The following is a 24,545-nucleotide window of genomic DNA, read 5'->3' as shown; positions in this document are numbered from 1 at the left end:
GAGCATGGCAGTTCCCCACCCTCATTAGCATCCCTCACTTACCCTCGTTAGCATCCCTTTCGGAGCGAGGGGGACGGTGGTACCCTGCGTGGGGAAGGGGCTGCTGCTCTGCCTGAGCATCGCCAAGGACAGCGTGGTCCCGCTGCGCTCCACCCTGGCATGATCAACGGGCTTTGAAAAGCAAAGCAAGCGCCGTGCTGGCACCAGCGAGGGATGTCGGAAGGGGATGAACCCGAGAGCGTCGCTTCACCACCCGGGGGGAACCGAGGCACGCAGGGAAAGGGCAAGCATCCATTTTTGGGGTGATGCTTGCAGTGCTGGGGGTCCCAGCCTGATCCCATCTCCTGCCCTGGGATTTTGGAGGGACGCATCAAACTGGGTGTGTGTGTGTGTGTGTGTGTGTGAGACGGTCCCGGCTTTTTGGGGGGCTCCTGGGCTCTCTGATGGGTAAAACGAGGGTGATTTCCCCCCCCCCACCACCACCTGCAGGAGGGGTGAAGGTAACCGCAGCCCCTGACTCAGGTCTCCCTGGGACAAAGGCAGCGGCGAGTTCCCAAATTTGCCCCGTGCCCACCACCTGAGACGCTGAATCACCCACGTGGGGCAGCCGGGGGCAGCTTTAATGACCAATATTATTAGCACCAGCCATGTTTCCCCATCCAAACCCGTCCCTTCACAGCGGGAGCCAAAACCCACTTGCGTTGCAGGACCGAGGAGGATGCAAAAGCCCTCGGCTGGGAAAACTTTTCTTTAAAAGAAACCCAAATGTCAGCTCTAAATTGGGTGTTACACGCTCATGCTCCGTCTCTTCATTACTGTATCGTAAAATTACATTAGCTGGGAACGATCTGCATTCAAATGACTCTGTGTCTGGAATGATAACGCAGGAATATGAGATTAAAATGTAATTATGCTCTTTAAAGTCAAGGAAGGTTAATAAAATGTTTTTCCGAGTTGCAGAGGCTCCGCAGCCGCAACGCAGAATCACTTACGGGAATCAAGGGGAGGATGAGGTGGGGAGGAGGAGGCAGGGGGAGGCAAAAAAAAATTGTGTAGAAAACATAAAAAGGGGGTTTGGGGGATGAAAATATTGGGGTCACCATGGGTGAGTGATGGGGGTGTGGGGTGTGTGATCTCAGGCTGAGGGGGTTTCATGGCAGACCCGGCTGGGAGCACCCTTGCTGGGCAGGGATGCTCACTGGTACCCGGCCGCAGCCCTGGGGCGATGCTGGGGTCCCTGACGCGCACCCAGCTCTGCCTGGATGCTTTGGGGCTACTCGAATCTGTGCTCCAACCCCCCGCCCCAACACCACCTGTGGGGGGTCCCTTCTCTGCATCCCCAGCACTGGATTTGCTCTGCCACGTCCCTGCTCTTCCCCAGGCTCTTCCCGGGGCCCCAGAGGAGCCCCCTTCGTTAGCGCTGATGTCCTAACGACATGCGAGGCGCGCGAGGCGGGCGCTGCGGCATTAATCGGCGGCGTTAGCTGCCTGCTATCTATAACCCGGCTCGCGGAGGAAAGCCCCAAAGGCCTGCCACGGGGTGGGGAGTGGGCAGCATCCCCAAAATCCAGCCCCCCCAGCCCCCCCGCTCAGCCAAATTTCGGCCCCAGCTCTTCCTACGTATCAGCAAAGGGGCTGGGGGCTGCCGGGGAGGCTCAGCCATGGAGCTTCGCTGCTCGTACCCTTCCCAATCGCTTTGCACCTCCGGGAATAACCTGGATGGTGGGAAACGGGGCGTCCAGCAGCGACCTGCAACGTTCCCGCACTGGTTTGCAGGTAGAACACCCTCCGGCTGCACCTGTAGCTTTAGAGCATCATTGCTGCACAGAAATCACGATTTTTTTTTTTCCAATTCTTGAGTGATCGCACCCTTGCACACGGTCAGGGCAAACCACAAGTATATCCCCCCCCCCGCCCCATCCTTCGTTAGCAGAGGAAGCTTCATTAGCTTTAAAGCCTCCACCGAGGTTTTTTTAGAGCCCCTCCAGAGGCAGGAGAGAGGATGGAGGTCGTGGTGCTCCGCCACAGCCCACGCTGCCCGACGCAGAGGTCAAAGCGACAAAGTTTAATCAGAATAAATTAGAGAACATCAGGTACCGCGTGGAGAACGGGAAGATTTTCTCAGATTTATGCATTTTTCTGCCTTTTCCGTGGCTGGAGGGGGATGCGGCAGAGAAGGAGAAAGTTCTTGACCAGGTTGCTGCGGGATGGGAAGCAGGTCAGGCCGGCAAAGGCAGCAACTCCCTTCTCCTGCCTGGGTGAAGTAGTGCTCCTCAGGTGGGACTGTCCCGGCGGCATTCTGCAGAGCGCCGGCCTGTCGCGAGCCTTTCAGCCGGTCGCCACGAACTCACGGCTTGATGGGGGTTAATGGCCAGGGGCTGACGGGGAGGGCAGATCCTGCACCTCCCGGCTGAGCGCAGCACCTTCTTTTTATGTGTCATGGCTACAGATGCTCCTCCGCTTCCATGGCACGATGGCAAATAGCTTTGGTGCTCATTTAAAGAAGGAAGAGCAGCCAACGTCAAGCTTTGCCGCGGCACTGTCTTTATTACTTGCCCGTCCAGATCCATCCCGCTGGGATGCAGACGTCACGTCAGGAGGTTACTGACCGGCAAGGGCTGGATTTGTCCTCCTCAAAGCGTTTGAAGAAGAACGTTAGAGGAAATTGCTCAGGCCTTCAATCAAAGGCCGTTCCCCACCTCCCGAAGAGAAGACAGGCTCAGCGCCGGGAAATAAATTTGCTCGTGGCATCTGCTCGTTCTGCATGGGAGCTTAAGGGGAAGTGCTGTGGCTCCAGGCAGAAGACCCCATGGGAAGCGGGGAGAAGGACTTGGGGGTGTTGGGGGATGAGCCGACAATGTGCGCTGGCAGCCCAGAAAGCCACCCGTGTCCTGGGCTGCGTGTCCAGCAGCGTGACCAGCAGGTCGAGGGAGGGGATTCTGCCCCTCTGCTCCGCTCTGGTGAGACCCCCCTGCAGTGCTGCGTCCAGCTCTGGGGTCCCCAGCACAAGAAGGACATGGAGCTGTTGGAGCGAGTCCAGAGGAGGCCACAGAGATGATGCGAGGGCCGGAGCACCTCTGCTATGGAGACAGGCTGAGAGAGTTGGGGTTGTTCAGCCTGGAGAAGAGAAGGCTCCAGGGAGACCTTAGAGCCCCTTCCAGTCCCCAAAGGGGCTCCAGGAAAGCTGGAGAGGGGCTGGTGACAAGGGCAGGGAGTGACAGGCCAAGGGGAATGGCCTGAAGCTGCAGGAGGGCAGATGGAGATGAGATGTGAGGCAGAAATCCTTCCCTGTGAGGGTGCTGAGGCCCTGGCCCAGGTTGCCCAGAGAAGCTGTGGCTGCCCCTGGCTCCCTGGCAGTGTTCAAGGCCAGGTTGGATGGGGCTTTGGGCAACCTGGGCTAGTGGAGGGTGTCCCTGCCCATGGCAGGGGGTGGGACTGGATGGGCTGGGAGGTCCCTTCCCACCCAAACCAGTCTGGGGTTCTGTGATTCTAAGTCCTGGCTATGTGAATCACCCACCACCAAGCCCAGCTTCTTGGGGTGCAGAGAGGGTCTCCGCTGCCCCCGAGGTTTCAGCACCCTGCTCCATTGCAGGGGGAGCGATGAGGAGGACCCAAGCCCAGCTGGGGGTAACAGACTCCTTCCCTAAGCCATGAGAGGTGGGCGCAGAGGGAAATTCATCCCTTCTCCCTCCAACAAGACGGGACACAGGGGTTGAAACTTGCTGCCAAAGGTCCTAGAGGGTTGAGGAGGAGAAATAGGGTGGATGAAGGCTCTGAGAAAGCTGACGCAACATGGGGCCAGCCCTCCTCTGAGCAGGGGTTGGATCAGATGTCCCCCCGCTCGCTCCCTGGGGCACGAAGGGAACCTCGAGAGAGAACTCCCCAGCGAGAGGGGTCCCAGCCCAAATCGCTGCCCACCGGCAGGAGAAACTTGTGGGCAGAAGAGACGCTCGGCTGAGCCGACGGTGGCTTTGGGTTTCGCCGGAGGCGACCGGGCGCCGTTAGCAGCAGGGAGATGGCTGTGGGGATGGGAGCTGCTCCGGCAGCGATCTCTCCCCGGAGACGTGGGGCGGAGGAGGTGCGAGCGCTGAATCACGCCGGGATGGCTCTCTGCAAACACGACAACCACAGAATTAAGAGAATTTTTCCTGCCTCTGAATTGTGGGATTTTTAGAACTTTTTTTGCCTATTTTCTTTTATTATTTAAAGATGGGGGGGCTTCCTATTTTTGCTACAAATGGAGATGGATTATAAACTCCCACTGACGCAGAGCAGGATCGGTTCAGTGCTGATACGAAGCTGCGTTTCAGCTGCTTGATGAGACTGCCATTTCCCGTGACCAGACGCCACAAACGTTCCGGGATGCTCAGTGAGTAGGTGCCTTTTCAGAGAATAAAGGTATTACATGCAAACCTGAGTTGAGTCAGCTGGAGGCTCGTTACCCCAGAGAAACCACCACAGAACATCAATGAACGACATCTGCTCCGCAAAGAGAAATTGCCAATTAAGTGCCGACAGCAGGGGGTTATACAGGTAACAAAACCCTCTGCTGTCACCTTACCCTCGGCACATCCAGGACAGAACACAGCCGGGTGATTTTCCTTCTGGCTTTTTTCTGAAATGCCCTTTGAAGACCAAACCGCCTCCTCGGGTTTAGATATCGGAGTCTCAGCCCCAGGACGGGGCTGCCGTGACAACCCCCCTTGAACCCACGGGTCTGCAGATCCTTTGTGTCACCTTACTTAGCTTTTTCCAGCCCATTTATTCAGTAATCTGCAAAGAGATTCACTCCACGAAATCATTAAGACACACAATGAGACCAATTACGAGTCAGAAAGAAAACCTGACTTTAAACATAATTTTATTAAGGCTTAAATGTCTATCAGCCAGACGGGAGCTGGTCCAGTCACACGACATAAACCCAGAGTGACGTTTGGTGTAACGCGATGGCTTTTCTACAAGAGTTCGCACGAGCAGGATGAGATCGCTGCCGGTTACTCAGGCGTTCATCACCTCTCTCCATTACTTGCGGGGCTCTGGGACAAACGATGCGCTCCTGCGGCGCAGCGAGGGCACGGCGGGGAGGAGGGGAGCGAGGCGGGGAAGGGGAGAAGTCAGGTAGCTTGCACGTTGTCAATCACAAGAACTTCGCCTGATCCGCGACTGAATGGCTGCTCGTCAAATACGTAAATGGTTTTAACTCACGGGGAAGCTAAACTCACAGTCCGAAAGGCACCTATGCTAAACCACTGAGCCATGGGATGGTGGTAAGAGGGCGGGTGCGACAGGTGGAAATCAGTTCTGTATAAATACGTTATTCCTCGTTAAAGAAGCTATGGCTTTTGTTATCCTCAGATCGCTTTGCTCTGGCGCGATGCTCTAACCCCCCACCCCCCCGCTACTCAGTAAGCACAAGAAGACCGAGTCCTCTCTGCCGTTACGGGTGCTCATCTGGCAAGCTCTCTCCAAAGGCCTTTGTCCTCCTACGGATCCATACAGACACAGGGAACAGCAGCGGCTCCTTGTTCTCGCCCTCCCGGCAGGCTCCGGCAGCCGAGGGCTCAGAAGTGAACCCTCCTGACGTCGTGCGTGGCAGCTGACCTTTTACAACTCCCGCACAGTATCGACGACGGAGACTTCTGCTTCTCGGCCAAGCACGGGCGACACACAAGGTGGCTGCAGGGAAGCTGGTAAACGGGCTCCGTTTTGAAATAAGAGGAGAAGGTTTTGCCGCAGGAAGCGCATCCTTGGGTCTGGCTGCTCCTGCCCTGCTCTGCAAAAGTGACAGGAGAAGTGGCTCGGTCAGAGGGGGTGGCAAGTCCGTGCTGTGCCACCCCTTACGTGCCCAATCCTGCCTGTGAGCCGCGGGCCTCGCTCCCTGCAGACATGCAGCACAGCTGTGGGTGCTCTCGGCTCAGGACCGTGTCCCGTTTTCTCTATCCCTCCCGTAAGGATAGGGAACGGCCTGGCTTCTGGGGCAGGTTGTGCTCAGAAGGGGTTGGATCACGTCAGCATTTGTACCATCAGGCTTTTAATTGAGGACAGATGACTGTAAAGGGCTTTTCACTTTTACTGAGAGTAAATCGGCCTCCCTTCCGCTTTTCCAATGAATTAAAATCACTGATTCCCGAGTGAAACACTTTAGCTATCACTTTGCATTCCCGTCACACGCCACCTATCAAGGGCTACTCAGTCAACTCTTAAACAGCAGCAATTTTAAAGGGGACAGGAAAAAGCTTAATAGCTTAATGTCGCTGCGAAACAGCGAAAGCTCTTCAGAAAGACAGCCAGCCAGCCACCGGGAGCTGCGCAGCCCCTGCCCTCTCTCAGAGTCACTTGGTCCCTCTGAACCCCCGTCTCTGCCACGAGCAGACAGATCCTCACGCAGGAGAAGAAGAGGAGCAAGCCAGCAGTTACCGGCATCGGCTTGCGGAGGGACACGTGAAGGTTCAGTGCCACCCTGCACCCCAAAGAAATCATTTTGGGAATGCATACGCAGCTGAATTGGCGTGTCTAGCTAGCAGGTGTGACGAAAACCGCAAGGACTCAGCAGCTTGGTCTGTATACATTCAAACCTGATGAGATTCTGGCACACCCTTGGCCAGTCAGCCTCTGACGTTGCTACCGTTACCTGCTCCTGGTACCTGCCAGATTTACGCCTCTCCAGCTGCACCTCTGTGGGCAGGGAGGTGCAGGCTCAAGCCCGCTCTCCGCACCAGACTCATTCCCCATCCACGCAGCAACTCCCCAGTTTGCTTTGTGCAACTAACCGGCAACATTTAAGCCACTCGGCCCAAATCGCAGAGCTCTGCTGGGAAAAGCCAAAGCCTCGACGCGGGGCCAGCTCTCGGTCTGAAGTACCCTGGTGCAGGCTGGGCTGAGCACCGCGTCTCAGCACAACGCACCCAGGATGAGCTACAGCGGGCAAATCACAGGACTCATGCTGAAGCCTGCTCTGACCGCGGACACGGACACCATACTTCACGTTCTGGGGGTCAACAAGGTTTAACCTGCCTCACTGGGAGAATAAAACGTTAAAAATTGCTGAGATAAAAACGCTGGACTTGGGAACTGTTAACTAAAACTGGCTGGGAGACAATGTAGTATTTTTATATGGAATATATAATATTTTGGGGTCCGAAAAGGCACAGAAAGATGCGGAGCAACAGCACAAGCCTCCCCATTAACCCAGTCCCAGTTCTCTCCTCTCGCTCCCAAAGGTGAATGGGAGGCGCCTGCTGCTTACCGAGGCTCCACGAGCTGCTGCAGCCTCCCTCGCTCTGCGCCTGCTGCTGGCTTTTCATCAGCTTGGCCGTAAAGGAGGGCATTGAGCTGAGCGCCGAGTCCAAGGCGGTGTCCAAACTCTCCGACAGTTTTTGTTCGTGAGAGACCAGATCTGCAAAGAAAAGCACAAGCTCGAGAAGCAGATGCTGGGAAAAAGCAAGCTGTCAACGCACAACAGACATGCTGCTTTGCCTCTGAACCTTTCGAAGGGACAACACTCGGGATTTTAGGAGCTCTGCCACTTCTTTTCTCGAGAGGTCTCTTTCCCCCGCTGAGGTGCCAAGATGGGGATGTGGTGCCTCATCTCCTTTGGGTCCTAAAGATGAGAAGTCCTACGGATTACTCTCAGACATTCATGCTATGCCCCAGTGCTGACAAACGCTCAGGTGCTGTGTTGTATCTGCAGGTCTGAACGAGGCCAAAATGCCAAATGATCCAGACACCCATTTCTCTCCAAAAACGACACCCCCATTTCTCTCTCTCCTCCCAGGGTTGCAGCCCAGTGCTCCCAGGCTTGCTTCGTGCAGCTAACTGGGAATATTTTAGCCACTAATAAAATCTGGGGGACTCTTTTTTTTTTTTTTTTTTTTACTTTCCTCTCTGTCCCAGTTCTGACTCAAGCGATAAAACCAAAGGTACAGGGCAGAACCCTTCCCTGCAGCGTACAGCAGTGTTTTGTCCTGTGCAATACCAAAGGCGTTAATTAAGACTATGCATTAAAAGAATGGTGTCTGCATCACTCACTCTGCTAAATCCATCTCCCAAAGGAAGACCTTTGAATTAGCACTGCACATTTGCTACAGCAATCAAGGCTGATGAAATACTGAAACACGAGCTCCCTGGGCCAAGCAATGTGCTTTTATTTATGTACGGGCACGGCTCCCTCGGGAGCTCCAGGACCCCACGGGGCACCCCTTGCTCCTGGGGGCTGAGGCACATCCCCAGTGGGAGCTGTTACACGTCTCTGCAACAAAAATAACTAATAATTCATCCTAAAACAGGAAATGAGCTCCAGACTGAGAGATCGGAGTAGAAATGTGCAGTCTGACTTCTTCCTACTGTTGCCAGTATCACCAAACATCAATTATTTTCAACCAAGTCTTTAAAGAATTTGTTTAAAATCAAACAACCACCTAAGCCTTTTCCTTGAAACATTTTTGGGCAATTTTGGGAGAAAGGTGAAGGGAGTGACAGGTACCAGCAGGCATTAACAGCAACCAGAAGCTGTGGGCACATTTGATGTGTTACAGACCACCTAGTTTAGAGAACACGAGAAAACTCGACTTACCTGCCTAGAGAGACAGCCCTTACGTGAGCAGAAGACACCTGTGGATTTATATTGTCCTACTCAGACCAGACCACTTGCAGCAGACGGCCTCGCAGACACTGCTGCTCTCTTCAAGCTCATCTAAATATGAGATTGCTAAAGATTTTCCCACCTCCCAGCTTCAGTTTACCTTCCTCCTCCAGTGGGATTATTACGTAAAGCAGTAACTCAGTTTAATGATACCAGAGAGAAGATACAAGCGTTGCTGCGTGCAGTACAGTTAAATCCACGTAACATTTGCACTGCCAGCAACTCCAATACGTTTCAGGAATTCCTGTGCCAACAAGGGAGAAAGCAAACATGGCAAAATAGATGTGGATTCGCGCAAAAGATGCAGCGAGGAGTTAAGAGAGGCAATTGCCTGGGAACCACGGACTGGAGGCTGAAAGTACCAGTCACAGAGAAGAAACCATAAAGAGCGAACAGATTTTGGGGAGAGAGGTGTGAATCTTCTTGGTATTTAACCCACAGATCACCTTTGCTTTCTAAAGACTCACCTCCTCACCAGTCCTGCCCGCCCCAGTACTTGAATGCTGCTGGACCTACAAAGAGTATCCCACACGCCCGCTCCCAGCGCTCCGTGGATCCACAGATCTGCCTGCGCTGCCGCAACGCTGCCTTGGCTGCCTGGTGAGAAGCTGTGGCACAGCTGGGGACCAAGGTGGGTGAAAGCACTCAGCTTTTCAGGGAATTTATCTCAGGGCTGCAGGTCTGGACTGTTTTTTCTGCTTCCTGGAGCTTATGCCCAGCGGCACTGCTACCAGATCACTGATAAAAGCAAGGTTAAAAGGAAACCATTGCCATGTCCTCACCATTAGACACAAGTCACATCCCCTGTCCAATGTCTCTAACTTGGTTTTTGCTTTAACTAGTTGCAAACACTGGGCAAGTCTCTCCCGATCTGTGCTGTCACGTGCTGTGCTCTCCTCCCTGCTCCGAAGGCAGCACTGCCTGCGATTCCCTTGCTGCCATCTGTTCCAAGCCCCTGCGCTGCTGCACTGAGCTTAGCATGGACCGGAGGCTGTGCAGCGACACAAAAGCTCAGCCTCTGCCACAGCCAGAGCAGCCCCGTGAGAAGGTAAGTAGCCAGCCTGTCCTGGGAACACAATCTGCGTAATGATGCTGAGTGTGCAGGGAACCAGCTCCACAAGAGCCCAGGCTGGCAGCGCCTGGCCAGGGAAATCCATGAGCAGGATTAGTGCCCCATTCCTGCTTTCCTCTCCACCTCACTCCTCATGATAAGACTCACATCAGCCAGGACTCCCCGTGCCATCACCACTGCACCACCAGACACCTCTTTTCCTGCTGTTCTTGTATCAGCAAGAAAATACACAACACATTGGATGGCTGGGATAATAAATCACCCATGATAGAGAAACTTTGAACCAGCACACTATGAGAAAAACTTTGTCTCCACATGGACAGTGGCTTGAAAGCAAGGAGAAGAAAGGAAACACAAACTAAAAGGGCAACACAGCGACCTGAGCAAACAAGAGCGCTGTGAAAGAGACTGCACAGGTAACACAAGGAGAACAATGAGCCTAGAGATGAGGAGAAGTGAAACAGAATGGGAGCAAACACCCTCCAGGATGGCAGGCTGTGCTACGGAGAGGGGAGGTGAACGAGACGATGACCTGACTCCCACGACACCTATCAACAGTGAAATACAACGGCCTTAAAGCTTTCTAGAGGCGGGACGGGAATCTGTACTGGAGCCTCCCGACTTGAAAACCTGGCCCAGGGCTGTCAAGACATTCAAGAACCACAAGTGACTTAGGGAGCCACGATACCTGTCGAACAGTCCATCTGGATCAAATGCGAGTCATTGTCAGTTTTCATTTTTTTAGCACTGTTCTCTGAGGTAGACGTGACAAGTAAGTTTGTAGAAGAAAAATAGAGCGGCTGCACGGAGCTCTGATCCATACAGTCCATTTTCCTTTTCAGAGAAGACATTGTTATGGAAGAAGGTACGAGCATTTCTGAGGCATGAGCCCTCCCGAGCAGGTTGGTGCCAGGGATGCTGTGCTGTAAGAGGAAGTGGTCTATCCTGGCCTTGAGGGTAGGGTGAGGTAGGGGCTGCGAGTGCTGGCTGAAGGCCACCCCAGTGAAAGGATCGCTGGGTACCCTGCCCCAAGACGCCTCACTCCGGTTGCATTTTTCCAAGGTGGTCTGGTCGATCACCTTCCCGGAGGGCAGGAGCATGGGGAAGGTCATGATCTCCAGAGTGATGGGGTCCAGGAATTCTTCGGGGATGTCTTGGACGACGTCCACCAGCTTGCGGAGGGTCTGCTGCTCACTGTCGTTGGCGCTGAAGGGCACACAGTCGCTCTCCATCGGCGTCCAGAGCTCTGGTTTGAGGCTGCCAACGTCCTGGGCGAAGAACTGGGAGGCCACCTGAAAGACACCCTCGATCACCTCCTGTGGGCACGATTTGGCAGGCTGTCCCCACACCTCCAGCCTCTTAATGCAAGGCAGGCCGCCGCCGGCCACGTGGGTGATGCAGATTTTTAAGTGCGACACGTTGTTCAGCGAGGCGGGCCCTTTGTTCCAGAGGTCTTGAGATGCAGAACCAGGGTAGGAGAAGACATTTTCCATCTGATGGAAAGGAGGCCTCGGCTTGAAGCCTCTGTGGCCAAACGTCACTTTGCTTTGATTTTTTAAGACTGCTTTTCCCACCAGTGTGAAAGTGTCTTTGTCTGACACAGGCTGACCGGCCAGACCTGCAAACTGACCCTCAGGGCTCTGCCAAGAGGTTTTACTGCATGAGGTAGAGGTGTAAACTTCGAGCCCGGAGAAGGTTTGGTACCCTCCAGATGAGATGTCGATATTAATCCTGCAGATCTCAATGTTGAAGGGAAAAGAGATCGTGACGTGGACTGGAGGTTTGATGAAGTATTCGCTGCGGAAACCACGATTTCTCCTGGCAAGGTCTTCGGAGATCAGATTCTCCACTTCGTAACCATCAGCAGAAATCTGTGTTTCAGGAGAAAACTGGATTTAATTTGAAGCAAGAAAATAAAAGGAAACTAATTTCACAAGCACTTACGCAGATTCGCAAGATGACATCAACTAGGAATCAAGACTGCAGTTTTGTGTGCAGCTGAGACAACACGGGAGGTCCCTGCTGCTGAGACAGACCAGACCCACTCCCACCCTCCTCCAGCCACGCTGTCCCCGGGGCTTAAAAAGTCTGCAGCACTTGCTAAACAAATAGGTAACAGCAGGAATATTTATTTATTGCACCTGCTTAATGCGGTCACTCTACACCCCATATTGCACCGAACCTCAGTAGCACGGCTGGGTCTCTCAGCACACCGCCCGGCTGGACGGTCACTATTTTTACAGCACAGTATTTACAAATCCAAGGCTGTGTGAGCTAGTGGGGAGACTTAGAATTAAAAAATGGCTCCGAATTAAAACCGAGTTAAGTTTCTAAGAGATTCTGATGATGCTGAGTGAAAATGTAACTGCTTGTAGAGTAACTTCAACTTTGTCAAGAGCTGCATATTCTACTGGACAAAGGGAAAGCTGTAATATTGCAGGGGAAAAAAGGTATCTCCAATCAAAGCACACATACCTGTAAGCACATAACATTCTCTTGTTATGAGATCCTGCAAAATTAGGGCTTTTTCCCTCCAACAATTGGTGTGTGCCACGTCAGAGCAGTCACACGAGGCTATATGGTGTCCTGACACTACCTAGCGGAGATTAACCATGGACAGGACAAAACAAAATTTGAGGAGTAACTTCTGGGAAATCTCTCACTACCGATTTTTCAAAGTACTGAGCCTTCAGGTCCGCTTTTATCTTCAGGTGAGCTGCAGATCCCGAGAACCCAGACACAGGTTTCTCTTTATGCTCGCACATCAATGATTCTTTCAAGACTGAAGCACAAAAGGGGGAAGGGATCCAGGAGCTCAGATTCCCGACATCAGTTCACAAAGCCTCCTTGCTGGGAATGATAGGAGACTGGGGAGCTTGGAAGAGAAAGCTGTGAGCAAAACGACCTGAATCACAACCCTCCCACATCACCGGCAAATGATTTTAATTGACAAAAATGCTTTGCAGGCTAAGCAGCCTACACCTTACCTAGGTTGGGACTGCATCTGTCCTCAGTGCTTTTCTTGCCAGTGGACACACGCAGCCTCCCATGTTAAAATCCCTCTCTGAACCAGCCAGAGCACACAAAATGACCTCACAGTTTGCTGTGAGTTGCCTTTGCTTTGTTTTCTCGGGAAAGCCTGGTGTGACCAGCCAAAAATCAGTCTTCCAGAAACACTGCTGATCATTGCAGAGGAGCAGCAAACAAGCCGTCCCCAGCCCCAACCAGGCCAGCATGCCACTTCCACCTAACCCCTCCATCCCTCCAGCTCCCTAAAATGCCACACGTTACTATTTTACCTTGTTGCAGTGAATTCTTGGCTTGAACTGTGGGAGACAGACGTTTATTACCATCTTGGCAGCTGGAGAGAGCTCAATTTCTGAGCATCAGATTCAACCTGCAAAAAAAAAAAAAAAAAGCAAAATAAAGAAAGTGAACATCGGTGAACAGTGAAAGGATCTTGTGTTTCAGAGCCCATATGAATTACAAGCTCGGTAATTCCTAAAATGCAGGTCAGATCTGAGTCCAGGAGGTGAAGCCAATACAAACTCAAATGACTGCGGTGAGGAGACAAGATTGAGAGAAAAAATTGCGTTAATTAGTGAACCGCTGGAGAAACATCAAAGACAAAATGCCTACTTTAGCAATTAGATCTGAAAGTTTATGGAAGATGCAGGTTTTGCGGACACAGTAAAGCATCAGAATATCGCAGGAGGTTATCGAAGGAATCGGTGTGAGCTCTCAGCAGCCTCAGTCGGACCTGGAGGACATGGGGTGGGTGCTATGATCTGACCAGTGCGCTCAGCAGCGTCCATTCCCACCCTGCGGCCTTGAGCTGCCTGTTTCGCCTCTGTGCCCGTTTCCCCCCTGCACGCCACATCTATCTGCTGCCTTCAGCAGTTTGAGGCAGGACCTGCCTGCGCTCTTGGACAACACCCAAAACGACAAGCTCAGGATGAGGGTAACACCAGCCAGCTCTAACACACTGCTGCCGCAAGGAGAAATGTTCCTCGAGGGCTTCAGGAGCCTCGGATGTAAGCAAAGATTAAACACAAATATTAATAATCGGTACTTAATAGCCCCAAGGGAGCAGAGGGCATTTAATAGCTCTGAGGGAGATGATCTGTGTTCTGAACGCTGACCCAGCTGACTCTTCCGACAACGTTCATTAAAGAAACTCAAGTGAACACGCTTTCCTTTCCATTGAAAAAAATGTGACGCGAATTGGTTATATCAGATCCCTTTTCAGAATGAAATTATCTGCGAGGTAAGAGTTTTAACCTTACGTTAACCTTAGTTTTAATTTGTCATTGCCTTGGGCAACCTTGCAAATCAGGAACCCACTGCTTCCTTCAAGAACAAGCAGCTTTTTAATGATTTTTCAACTGAAGCTGTTAGTTCAGCCAAAATGAAATTGGCCTTCTGGGGGCACGTCAGTCCACTGAAAAGCGGAGCATTAACGAGCCGGCTCTGCCTGCCTGCTAAGCGTGCGGGTGCAGTCCGTTCTGCGCAACAGTCTGAAATGAAAAAGGTATCTGAGGTATGAATCCCACATATAAAAATCAACACAACAGAAGCCAAGCCTGCAGAGAGCAGAGCTTGGAGGTTACAATGCCAATGGTCGACCGAAGCAGGCGTGAACCTAAGAGCACCCCTTGTAGCCCAGCATTTGGTCTGACAGCCATCAGGAGCAATTCCTGCTCCTCAGCAGGGAACAGAGGAACAAGGTAAGCATGAACCAACGCTCCTCCCGTACTACTTTCTTGGCTTTCTGAGCCTGAGAGGCTTCCAGTACATGGCTGCCAGAGAGGAATTGTTCAAATAGGCTTTTGAACTGGTCTGACTTTTGGTACCCACATCCTGTGGGAGTAAGATTGCTGGTTTAACTACAGGCTGTGTGACAAAACTACTCTTTTTGGTTCCTTTTCAACCTGTTGCCTGGTAAATTAGCTTGGCCCTCAGTGCTGATGTTACGAAAAACGGCAAATCAACTCTCTTTGCCCCCTTTCTTGGAATGACTCAAGCTTTGCCCCCTGTTCTATTTCTCCTCACATCCCTCTCCTGGGCTGAAGACCTCTCTGTTCCAATCTGACCACATTCAGTCTCAGTAGGACCTTCTCTCTGAATGATCTCAAGAGGCGCCTTCACCTCTGCATCCCTGCAAACTCATCACTTTACGGACTCACTTCTCATGAGCCGCTGAGATCCTGCCTGCGACAGACGCCACATTCTCCCTGTGGACCTCGCGGTCGTGCAACCTTGTCTTTTGTAGTGCTGCCTTGCGCTAGGCAAATCACAGGCAGGCACAAGCCATTCCTCAGGACAGACTCACGTCTTCTTCCAAGACTACCTTGAGGTTGCATCCTAAATCTTCATCTTTTTCTACAACGCCTTTAATAATCTATGGCAATTAGCTCTGGTTAATTACAAACAATTTGTTCTCTCACTAAATGCTGTCTTTCAATTCAGTTGCTCCTTGTTCTGCAGCATGAGGAGCTATGTATGTATATATGGGTATATTTTATAGGATTTTCTCCTACCTGTTTGTGACCCTGACAGACTTAAAACAACTCAGGCTAATTTTTCAGGTTCAACACCTCAGTAAGAAAATGCATTATTCTGCATGTCCAAGTCACTGCTCTCCCTTCTTCTGAAACCTCTGCTACATTCTTACTTCACAGCAAAAGTCGGTCACCGAGTTGCTTTTACCCACGGCTATGAGGTTTTTTTTATTCTTCCCATGAAAACGCAACTCAGCAGACAGACAGTGGGGATGAAGAGACAGATTAAATGAGAAACCGGAATGAGATTAGGATTAAGTTTCTGTGTAAAGAAGGAAAGCAAAAACTGGCTGGACACACCGTGATAGGAAAGTAAAGGGGCTGGCTGGGGCCAGAGAAGCAGGCTGGGAACAAGAATGGGCAGGGACAGGCAAAGGCAGGTGAGAGGAACAGGTCAGAGGAGCCGCCAGGATCAGATGGGGAAAGTGAGCTCTAGCAAAGAGCCTGGGCTGAAGCAAGAGCTAGGGAAATGCAGAATGTAAAAATCTCTGGGAAAAGAGTGGGACGGGGCAGCAGATGTGGCTTCCCAAGACTACTGCTGCCATCACGCCCCAAACTTGTCTGGAGGTCTCCCGTGCTAGTGACAACTCCCGTGGCTGCGGCATGAAGGAGGTTCTAAATATATGAACACTTAAAAAATACAACACGCACAAAACTGCATTACTAAAGTCATTACTCATCAAAACAAATGACACAAAGATCACAAAGGACTCAAAGACATATTTTCTATGCCAGCAAGATCCTCTATGATCTCGCCAAGTCACGTAAAACCAGGCTTTCTGGAGCTCGTCACTCGGTGCCTTCCTGGTGTCGTACCTACGACTAGGGACCTGCTGCACTAAGGAACGTGCATCATGGACAATGAACTAAGGCGCTCCATAACGCTGAGTATTTGAGGGAGAGAAAAAAAACAGCCCAGACATTTTAAAACAGGCAGCCCAAATGAACTAAGATGCAATATCTGTCTTGGGACAGCAACCTGCCTCTCGTCACGCTCTCGCCCCACCCTCCACCTCAGCATGCCTTCAAATGTTGCACTGAAAAACAGAACAGCTCAGTGGCTTTTGCAGTGGGAATGGGAGTTTCACCTGCTGCCCCATATGAAATAATCCCTGCAGCTGCGGTCAGATGCACAGCCTGCCCTGTGCACCTCAGGCAATGTCCCTCCTCTTGGGGAGAACTGCCACCTGAAAGCTCAGGAAGAAACCAGCAACTCCGTCCTCAGAATGGCATGCAGAAATCAGACACTGGGCCACATCCTGAGCAAGACAGTAACACAGTGAGACATGTGACGGAGGATGAAACCAGCAGCCTCCAGAGCAGACGCTCCGCACAGCTGGAGTTCGCACTCTAGTCTGCACAGGACTCCTTGTCACCCAGGCAGGGGCATCACCTCAAGGTGGATTTGTTGGCCCCATTCAGCTGCAGACGACATCAACAAGATGCAAATCCTCTCTGCCAGGCATTGCTGAGAGCTGAGAACGAAATTAATGTCTCAGGGTCAGAGCACCCCAACCCTCAGTCCCAGCTTCCATCTCACCACTCAGCTCTCACGTTCTGCCTTGCACAGCTCCTAAAGGAGAACCTCCGACTGCGTGCCCACTGACCCCAGCTTGATGGTGATGGAAACATACGTATTTCCTTACTAAAAATCATCCCAATTCTCTCCCTACTATCGCTGCTCTGCTCTCACAGAGTCACCAAATCCATCCACTTTCATTTAGAGTGGAGAAAAAAGTAATCACAGAGAAAAACGAATAGGACAGTAGTTTTTATTTGTCATGGAAGCATTTGAGGATCTGCGTACAAAAGGAGAGCGCTGGACATACCACTGTCAGCAGAGCAGAATTGGCTAACAAAGCAAGGCAGCCTGAGCACACTGAGCACCTGCCAAAAGCTTAACCAACACTCAGAGACCATTTCAATCAGCAACCAGAAAGAGAGATGCATCTGGCAGGCTGTCAGCCTCTGAGCAAGCACTACACTGGACTAACCAGTCCTGCTAAGGAGCGCTGGGTTGAAGACTTTGTAATGGAGGTAGCTCAGTTTCTCCAAACGCGTGCGTTTGAGCAGAGGAAACCATTCCCAGAAGGGAAGCTCAACCACCACGTACCCCAACTGCCGCAGCTGCCGCCGTTTCAAACAGTGCAGCCCCAAAAGCCGCTTGGAGCAGTAGCAATAGTGGTTTCGGTTGGACACCTGAATAGCCAGTTTCACCACCCGAGGCTGCCGATTCAATACAAGAGAAGGGGGGGCTTCAAGACAGTGCCCCGATTTAGGCTCAACTTGCGATCTGGCATCCGTGATAAGAGCTCCGCCTGAAAGTGCAGCATGATCCCCAGTGCATGGCGTTCGTGCTTCTTCCCTCCTCTCTTGACCAGCAGTCCTGGCTTCATTTTCCACTTCCACGGGAGACTGGCTATTCGATCTCCCTTTTATAAGCTGAGACATTAAGTCATCCGTTAGACTAACTCCGATGTCTTTTAGTTTCTTATCTGCAATAGGGTCTTTTAAGTTGAAAGGGATGGGGTGTCCGTCCATGGCCAAATGAACCTCCAGATCACTCGATCTCGTGTGAGGCAGGATCATGTGGTTTTTCACATATTCAGGGCCACCTAACATGCTCTGGAGAAGAGATGTGGCTTCCACAATTTCAGGCCTGACATAGATTTCTTGCTCTGCAAAATTCAAAACCATCTCAGTGATCTCTTGAGAAAGCTGAGGCGGAAGGCGGCTGCCTTGGTAGCTTGGGCACTCAATTTCAACGCTCTTACTAAGAGTGAACAGGTCCTTTTTGAGCTCATATTTACTACCTCTCGTTTTCTGGACAAACTCATCCCTCAAAGCATAGTCTATCAGCTCCTCTGGGAAGTGTCCGACAAATGCCAGGCCAAGCAAACCAGTAAGGAGATGCTCCGGAAACTTCCCAAATTCATGGAGTTTTCTATGCATTTGCTCTATCAGGCTGGAATAAAACTCTTCCTCGTTTGGAGGTTCATAGTCCAGGCATCCAAAGGACCATAAGAACTTGGCAGCATCTTTGCTTCGGCAGTAAGCCACCTTAGAAGGCAAAGATGTGGCTACAGCAGCCATAATACCTTCGTCAAAGTAGTGTAGGGATGAACAGGTAAGAGTGATGTGCATGATGCCCTGGATGTTTATCAACGGAATCCGAGCGGGAATAACCTTCCCAAGCTCCTTCAGGAGGGGTAAGTGGTCCATGCGAGTGTAGCGGAGCATTTTAAGCACGTTCACCAAAGCGTAGGTGCTCATGTCTTCCATCTGCAGGGAGACTCTGTCTGCAATTTTTCTCATGACATGGTCAGAGATACCACTGAGGGACTTGAAGAGCCCTAAGCAGATAGCACCCACCTCCTCCAAGGTGAAGGAGTCCAAGTACTTCAAAATCATGCTCTCCACCTTCTGCATCAAGTCCACAGGTGACCTCCGGCCTTCACCTATGATATAAACAAGCTGCACAAATTGGGGCAAAGTCAGGTCTTTCCAGTGCATGTTGGCGTAGCTGAACAAAATGCTCAGGTAGGAAGGCACGCTACGCTCCAGGCAGCGCCAACAATCAGCCACCAGCAGCAGCTGGTCCAGGTTCATGTCCCACACCCGCCGGCAGAATTCATTCTCACACGCGTTCAGCAGAGGGTGGGTGGGTGGAACTACCAAACGAACGCAAGCCTTTAAAATATCGATGAGATCTGAAGTACTGAACAACCCGATGTTTTTGACAGCACAACGACACAGTGTATTAAACCTGGGTTCGGACACCAACGCTGTGTGTTGTTCCACTGGCAAACGACTCAGCTTGTGAAAATAATCTGTGATAGTTCCTGGGCTCTGGCTGCCCTTCCATTCGGCCACACTGTGTAAAATCGAGTCACCTTCTTCTAAAGGAAGGGTGTCTACTGGGTCAAACTTGTCATAGCTGAGACATCTGTACTCAGGCCTCCCCCTCTGAAAAACACGAGGGTCCTCCTTGGAGTCATGCGTCTCTATTTTTTCCTTTTCTGCTTCCTCCTTGGTTCGTGCCACAGAGAAATCTGCTGAGATGTTCTGCTTGAGGAGCGGTTTGGACTTGGGCTTGGGCAGGGTGTTTCTGACAGGTGGCAAAGCTTGAGAAGAGGCAGTACAGAACGTATGCTGAACCTGTGCGGTGCCAGAGCTGGTGAAAGTGTCACTGAGAGACTGGCCACTGTTCCCAGAAGCATGCTGCCGGGAGGCAGCTCTGCTTTTGGCATAGGCAGATGGATTATACGATACTCTGTAGTCCTGTGGATCCAGCAACTGGATTGTAGCCACAGATTCAGTTCCGGTGTTGGCTGTTTCTGGGTTCTCTTCCTTTTCCTGCTTCCTTTTGCTGCTTCCGCTCTCGGCCTTGCACTTGGCTGTAGTCGAAAATGTAGTCACCCTGCTCAGTCTTGGAAATCTTCGGCATATTAGCACTGTAGCCATGGATCACAATTTACTGGGGTCAGAATTGCTTCCAGGTACTGAAAAAAGGGCAGACGAAGAATGAGTGGCTTCCACCTAACACGAAGCACTTTTTAATCTATCCTTTATGCTACCGCAAGTGAGGCGATGCCAGTGTTTCCCCCAGCCAGGGCAGCTGTTTCCCTGCAAAGCCGTAAGGCAGCCGCTATCAAACATCACCTCATGCAAAGGCAGTTCACGACAAGCACCCCAGTGACCTCGCATACCCGGAGTCGGGGCACACGGCAGTCGGGTATTACCTGCTACTCAGCAGCTACAGGTAACCTGGTAGAGACTATGGGAGTTAAGAAAGAAGTCATCTCTTTCTCATTTTCAAGAGACCCAAACTGCTTTTGTTTCATTCTAAACAATGAAAATATATTTTTGCAGTAGAGCCGCGGCTTCAAGAGACTTTACGTACTCAAACAGAGCATTCTGCTACTTTGGCCACCATAGTCTGAAACACCAACCACCACCCGAGTTGTCGAAATATCCAGGGTGCTGCACTGCTCTTCACACCCAGAGACAGTATGCAGAGGCTCTGAGTAAAGTCTCCGCAAAACCAGTCCACAGAATGCAAGCTGGCCCATAACCTGCAGATAAACATTAGTTGAAAGGAGGAACGTGGCCCCAGAACAAAGTCAGGGAAAAGTACGGGAAGAAGTAACAAAAATCATGATGAGATGCTACATTCTGAGTTGAGAAGCAGAGGGAACAGAGCGTTACGCTTCAGACTCGGGAGCGTTTCCCACAGTTTGAGGGTACAGAAGACTTGAAAACGCCAGGTGCCTTCCTAACTCCTGCCCAAACCAGCTACAGCACAGAGGGAGAGGATGAGAAATTTGTCAGGAGTTAAGCTGCATGTTGCCAGCCTGCACAAGCTGCCAAACGAGCCTGTTTACAATGATTCAGATGCTGATAAAACAAAAAAAAAAAAGCACCAGGTGAGTGCTCTGCGTAACACACGCGTATCCCACCATGTGTGGGCAACCCCAAAGATGCATTAGACCAGGCGTTTTCAACTTCTTTAAAATCCCTTGTGCTCTCACTACCACAGGGCGCCGAGCAATCAGGAAAGCCGAAGCCTGGCAGAGACACTGCAACAGCGACACACATTAGCTTCTGTGCTCCCCGCATGGGGAAATAAATCCTTTATGGGCAGCACCCTGAGCTCTGCTTCCACATGCGGCTTCCCGATTAGCGCTCGATCAAGATGTTGAATCAGCGCAGGCAAACTCAGCTTTGCAGCAGCAAAATAGATACCCTGAACCCCGGCACCGCTGACCCTTACGGCTGCGCTGCTCCCTGCCAGTCAGGCAGCTGCAAGGCCGTGACCATCCCCTCCCACGGGAGAAGGCAAATCGTGACAGGCAGGAGGGAGTCTACCCCTCCCCTGTCACTGACCATCTGGTGAGCGGGGGAAATCATAGAATCCCAGACTGGTTTGGGTGGGAAGGGACCTCAAAGTCCATCTAGTCCCACCCCCTGCCATGGGCAGGGACACCCTCCACTAGCCCAGGTTGCCCAAAGCCCCATCCAACCTGGCCTTGAACACTGCCAGGGAGCCAGGGGCAGCCACAGCTTCTCTGGGCAACCTGGGCCAGGGCCTCAGCACCCTCACAGGGAAGGATTTCTGCCTCACATCTCATCTCCATCTGCCCTCCTGCAGCTTCAGGCCATTCCCCCTGCCCTTGTCACCAGCCCCTCTCCAGCTTTCCTGGAGCCCCTTTAGGGACTGGGAGGTGCTCTAAGGTCTCCCCGGAGCCTTCTCTTCTCCAGGCTGAACAACCCCAACTCTCTCAGCCTGTCTCCATAGGAGAGGTGCTCCAGCCCTCGGATCATCTCCGTGGCCTCCTCTGGACTCGCTCCAACAGCTCAAAAGGAAAAAGCTCTCTCAGAATCAGACAGCAAAACCCAAGCTAAGAGCTGTGACACTGTGACACAGCCCAGGCCTTGCAAAGCCATCAGCAAAAGCAAGCAGGAGCTGGATTTCAGAGCTCTCCTGTTTAGCACAAGTGTTTGACGAAAACATAATTTCTGTCTCTACTGGCTCTGAACTGCCTGCAAGTGATGCGACGCCATCTTTATGCGGCTGGAGACAGGCAACCATGAAGTAAGCAAGGCTCAGATCCGCACCGTGGCTGGGGGAAGGAGACCCTGTCCCCGCCGGCATCGTCTCCTCTTCTAGCTCCTCACAGAGCTTGTCCTGGGGGACACTCAGAGGGACTGCTTCAAGGTGCAAAAATGATCTGGGACAAGAGGAGGTTTATCCTACCTAGGCTTTCTGAGACACTTTCTTGTCTGACTCTATTTTGCATGTCTTCTACCTATTTTTCTATTATTGAGAGACAGACAAGCACTACTGAGAAGCATACCATATATTTAAAACAAGTTCTATTTGCTGCTGAAAGGTGATACTACCTACAAAATCCAGCGCTCAGCTGTTACCAGAAACACCCCTCATGGTGACAACAGCCCCCCTTCAAAGACAAAGAATCAAAGTCACCTTGTTCGTACACCGAAGGCGAACGTTGCGTGCTGCTAAGAATACCATCCACAGAGTTTAGTGTTAAGCTGTGGTGCATTTGGGAAGCTATGCAATAAAGAGAATATTTCTCTCCTTCTTAGCTCCAAATCCAGCAAAAAAAAAAAAGAAAGCCATGTGCAGGGGAGCAAGGTCGGGCTGGGACAAGATAATTCAAGCACCTCTGAGAGGAACAGGCTGGGTCCAAGTGGTCTTTTGCCCATGACTTTTTACCCACCCCCAGCCTAAATCTTTGCAATCTTTCAAGTTTCTACAGCATTTCTCTTCCAACTCAACCTACACCTCTGCTTGATTTTCCTCTCTTCCTTTTACCCTGAGTAATCAGCCTTCCTCTCTTCCTTCTCCCACTACACTTCTCTTGTTCGTACACAGCCAAACACCTTCCCACCTCTGGGCAAGTCTCTCCAGAAATTTCACTTCCAGTGATTCCAAAAAGCCAGTCAGAAAGCGAGTTTTGGAGCGGGGCCCCGCAGGCTGCGAATGCACTTTGTGGAGGTCCTCTGGGATGGAAACACCTCTGTGTACGTGTCTGCGTGTCACACTTACAGCTGAGTTCTCGGCCAAGAGCGCAACTGCACAGCTGAGCTTTAGCTGAACACCTGGGAAAACAACATTCCTGGAGGGATGCCACCCGCCTTGGAGTATCAGCTCTGTGAAAGGGGATATAAGTGCACCCTGAAACATCGCTTGTGCTTTTGGTGCTTCTGAAATACTCAAAGGGGCTTTTGATAGCGCTGGCAAACCCTCACAGGACCCACACCAGGAAACCTCCCACCGCTGCAGCACACCGCCCCGTCCCATGCTGTCCCACGCTTCGCCCTGCCCAGCACCGACAGCAAAAGGGCCGACGGCATCTCCTCAGTACGTGTGAGGAACTTCACATCGGAGCAGCGAAATATTTGGGGTAAACCAGCTCGTTTTGGCCAAGACCCCACCTGCACCTGGGCTGAAGAGAAAAATAACAATAAAGGAATTTTTTTTCTCCCCACCGCATTACGACATCAGAGTGCAAACCCGTCACTTTTTTCTTCGCTCGTGTGTTTGTTCCCCTCCCTGTTAAGTCCTTGCCGGCGTCAGAGGGCAGCGCGATGACGGAGAGCTCGGGCCACCCCCGGGGCAGAGCTGCCGGCAGGCCCGGTCCCGGCGGGCAACCGCTGGAAACCCCAGCCCCGCTACTTACCCTTATAGCCGTACCTACACGTACATATCGCGTGTATCTATACGCATCTCTACATCTACATTTTTACACAGCCCCCGTGCAGGGCGGTGGGCTCCGCGCATGCGCGTATGCCGCCCCCCCACACTGCCCGCTGAGGGGGCGGCGCTGGGAAGGGGGCGGCGCGGGGAAGGGGACAGGACGGGGAAGGGGACAGGACGGGGAAGGGGACAGGACGGGGAAGGGGACGCGGCGGCCCGCGCTGCCCGCTCGCACTCACCGGGGCCCGGCGCCCGCCGCCGGCTCCGGCCCTGCCGCCCGCCAGCCCCTCCGCCCGGCCACCCCCGTCGCCTCCCGCCGCTTCCGGTCACCTGATGATGACGCACTTCCTGCTGTACGGGAGCCGAGCGGGGCCCGGAGCGGCGGCGGCGGCGGCGGCGGCGCCGATGACAGGAGCGGCGCGGGGCGGCAGGTGGCGCCAGCGCCGCGCAGCGCGCCCCGACGCCACGTGATGCGGGGGAGGTGTCACGTGACAGGGGTGTCACGTGGCTGGCCGGGGCGGGCCGCCATGGCGGTGCGGGGCAGTGGGCCCGGCGGGCCCGGGGCCGGTTCGGCTGCTCGGTGCCGCCCCTGGGCCCCACCACCCGGGGACCGCCTGAGCTGCGGTGGCCGCGGGCCCGGAGGGTGCCCCGGGGACCGGCTGTGAGGCGTCACGGCTGCCCCGGGGAGCTGGGCCACAGCCTGCAGGAGCAGCTCCCCCCCCCCCGCCCCAGGAGCCGGGGCCCGGGCCCCACAGGCCTGGCTGGGCCCGTCCCCCCGGTGGCGCGCAGGGTCTGCCGGGGCAGCCCCACCTCACAAGGGGAGGCTGCTGGTGGCGGGCAGGGCCCGGCCCGGGGGGAGGGGGGGCGATGAGAGGATTCTGGCTGGCGGCCGGAGCAGCGGGGGCTGGGGCGGTGCACGCCTCTGCCGGCGCCCCTCCTTGCAGCCCTACGGACAGGATGGGAGTGGGCGAGGTAGGAAGGGACCTCCGGAGGACACCTGGTGCAGTCCCCTGCTCGAGCGGGGCCACCCAGAGCCGCTTGCCCGGC

The 24,545-nt window shown here is 52.8% G+C and overlaps 2 protein-coding genes across 10 annotated transcripts; both read right to left on the bottom strand.

The window, feature by feature from the left end:
* Positions 1-4,823: 4,823 nt before the first annotated feature.
* UBOX5 (U-box domain containing 5) lies at positions 4,824-23,823 on the bottom strand. Of its 5 annotated transcripts, XR_008577140.1 has the most exons (6): positions 23,738-23,823; positions 13,013-13,110; positions 10,402-11,584; positions 7,485-7,600; positions 7,247-7,396; positions 5,634-5,773 (listed from the first exon to the last, which is right to left on the bottom strand). XR_008577140.1 is itself a non-coding variant. In XM_054825592.1 (5 exons), exons 2-5 carry the CDS (start codon positions 13,064-13,066, stop codon positions 5,562-5,564), a joined length of 1,599 nt encoding a protein of 532 aa, XP_054681567.1. In that variant the 5' UTR covers positions 13,067-13,110; positions 22,690-22,724; the 3' UTR covers positions 4,824-5,561. The 5 variants fall into 5 exon arrangements, 4 of the variants coding, with proteins under 4 accessions (XP_054681567.1, XP_054681566.1, XP_054681568.1 ...); XM_054825592.1 differs by lacking the exons at positions 7,485-7,600; positions 23,738-23,823 and adding an exon at positions 22,690-22,724 and having other exon boundaries at positions 4,824-5,773; XM_054825591.1 differs by lacking the exon at positions 7,485-7,600 and having other exon boundaries at positions 4,825-5,773.
* Positions 17,033-23,818, bottom strand: FASTKD5 (FAST kinase domains 5). Of its 5 annotated transcripts, none has more exons than XM_054825587.1 (2): positions 23,738-23,818; positions 17,033-19,776 (listed from the first exon to the last, which is right to left on the bottom strand). In XM_054825587.1, the coding sequence occupies exon 2, from the start codon at positions 19,736-19,738 to the stop codon at positions 17,264-17,266; it is 2,475 nt and encodes an 824-aa protein (XP_054681562.1). In that variant the 5' UTR covers positions 19,739-19,776; positions 23,738-23,818; the 3' UTR covers positions 17,033-17,263. The 5 variants fall into 5 exon arrangements, with proteins under 5 accessions (XP_054681562.1, XP_054681565.1, XP_054681563.1 ...); XM_054825590.1 differs by lacking the exon at positions 23,738-23,818 and adding an exon at positions 23,136-23,161; XM_054825588.1 differs by lacking the exon at positions 23,738-23,818 and adding an exon at positions 22,848-22,887.
* Positions 23,824-24,545: the final 722 nt, after the last annotated feature.

The sequence above is a fragment of the Grus americana genome, chromosome 4 (assembly GCF_028858705.1).
Source record: "Grus americana isolate bGruAme1 chromosome 4, bGruAme1.mat, whole genome shotgun sequence".
Taxonomy (NCBI): Eukaryota; Metazoa; Chordata; class Aves; order Gruiformes; family Gruidae; genus Grus; species Grus americana.
This window is presented reverse-complemented; position numbering and strand designations above follow the sequence as displayed.

What these genes read in the sequence shown, in the direction of transcription:
- UBOX5 (XM_054825591.1), bottom strand. Translation starts at nt 13,066, where the DNA reads ATGGTAATAAACGTCTGTCTCCCACAGTTCAAGCCAAGAATTCACTGC. An exon ending in CCAGATGGACTGTTCGACAG is followed by an intron (nt 7,397 to 10,401) that starts GTATCGTGGCTC and finishes TTTTCTTTGCAG; the next exon opens with ATCTGGTCTCTCACGAACAA. An exon ending in CAGCAGCTCGTGGAGCCTCG is followed by an intron (nt 5,774 to 7,246) that starts GTAAGCAGCAGG and finishes TCACTTTTGCAG; the next exon opens with AGCAGGGCAGGAGCAGCCAG.
- FASTKD5 (XM_054825587.1), bottom strand. Translation starts at nt 19,738, where the DNA reads ATGGCTACAGTGCTAATATGCCGAAGATTTCCAAGACTGAGCAGGGTG.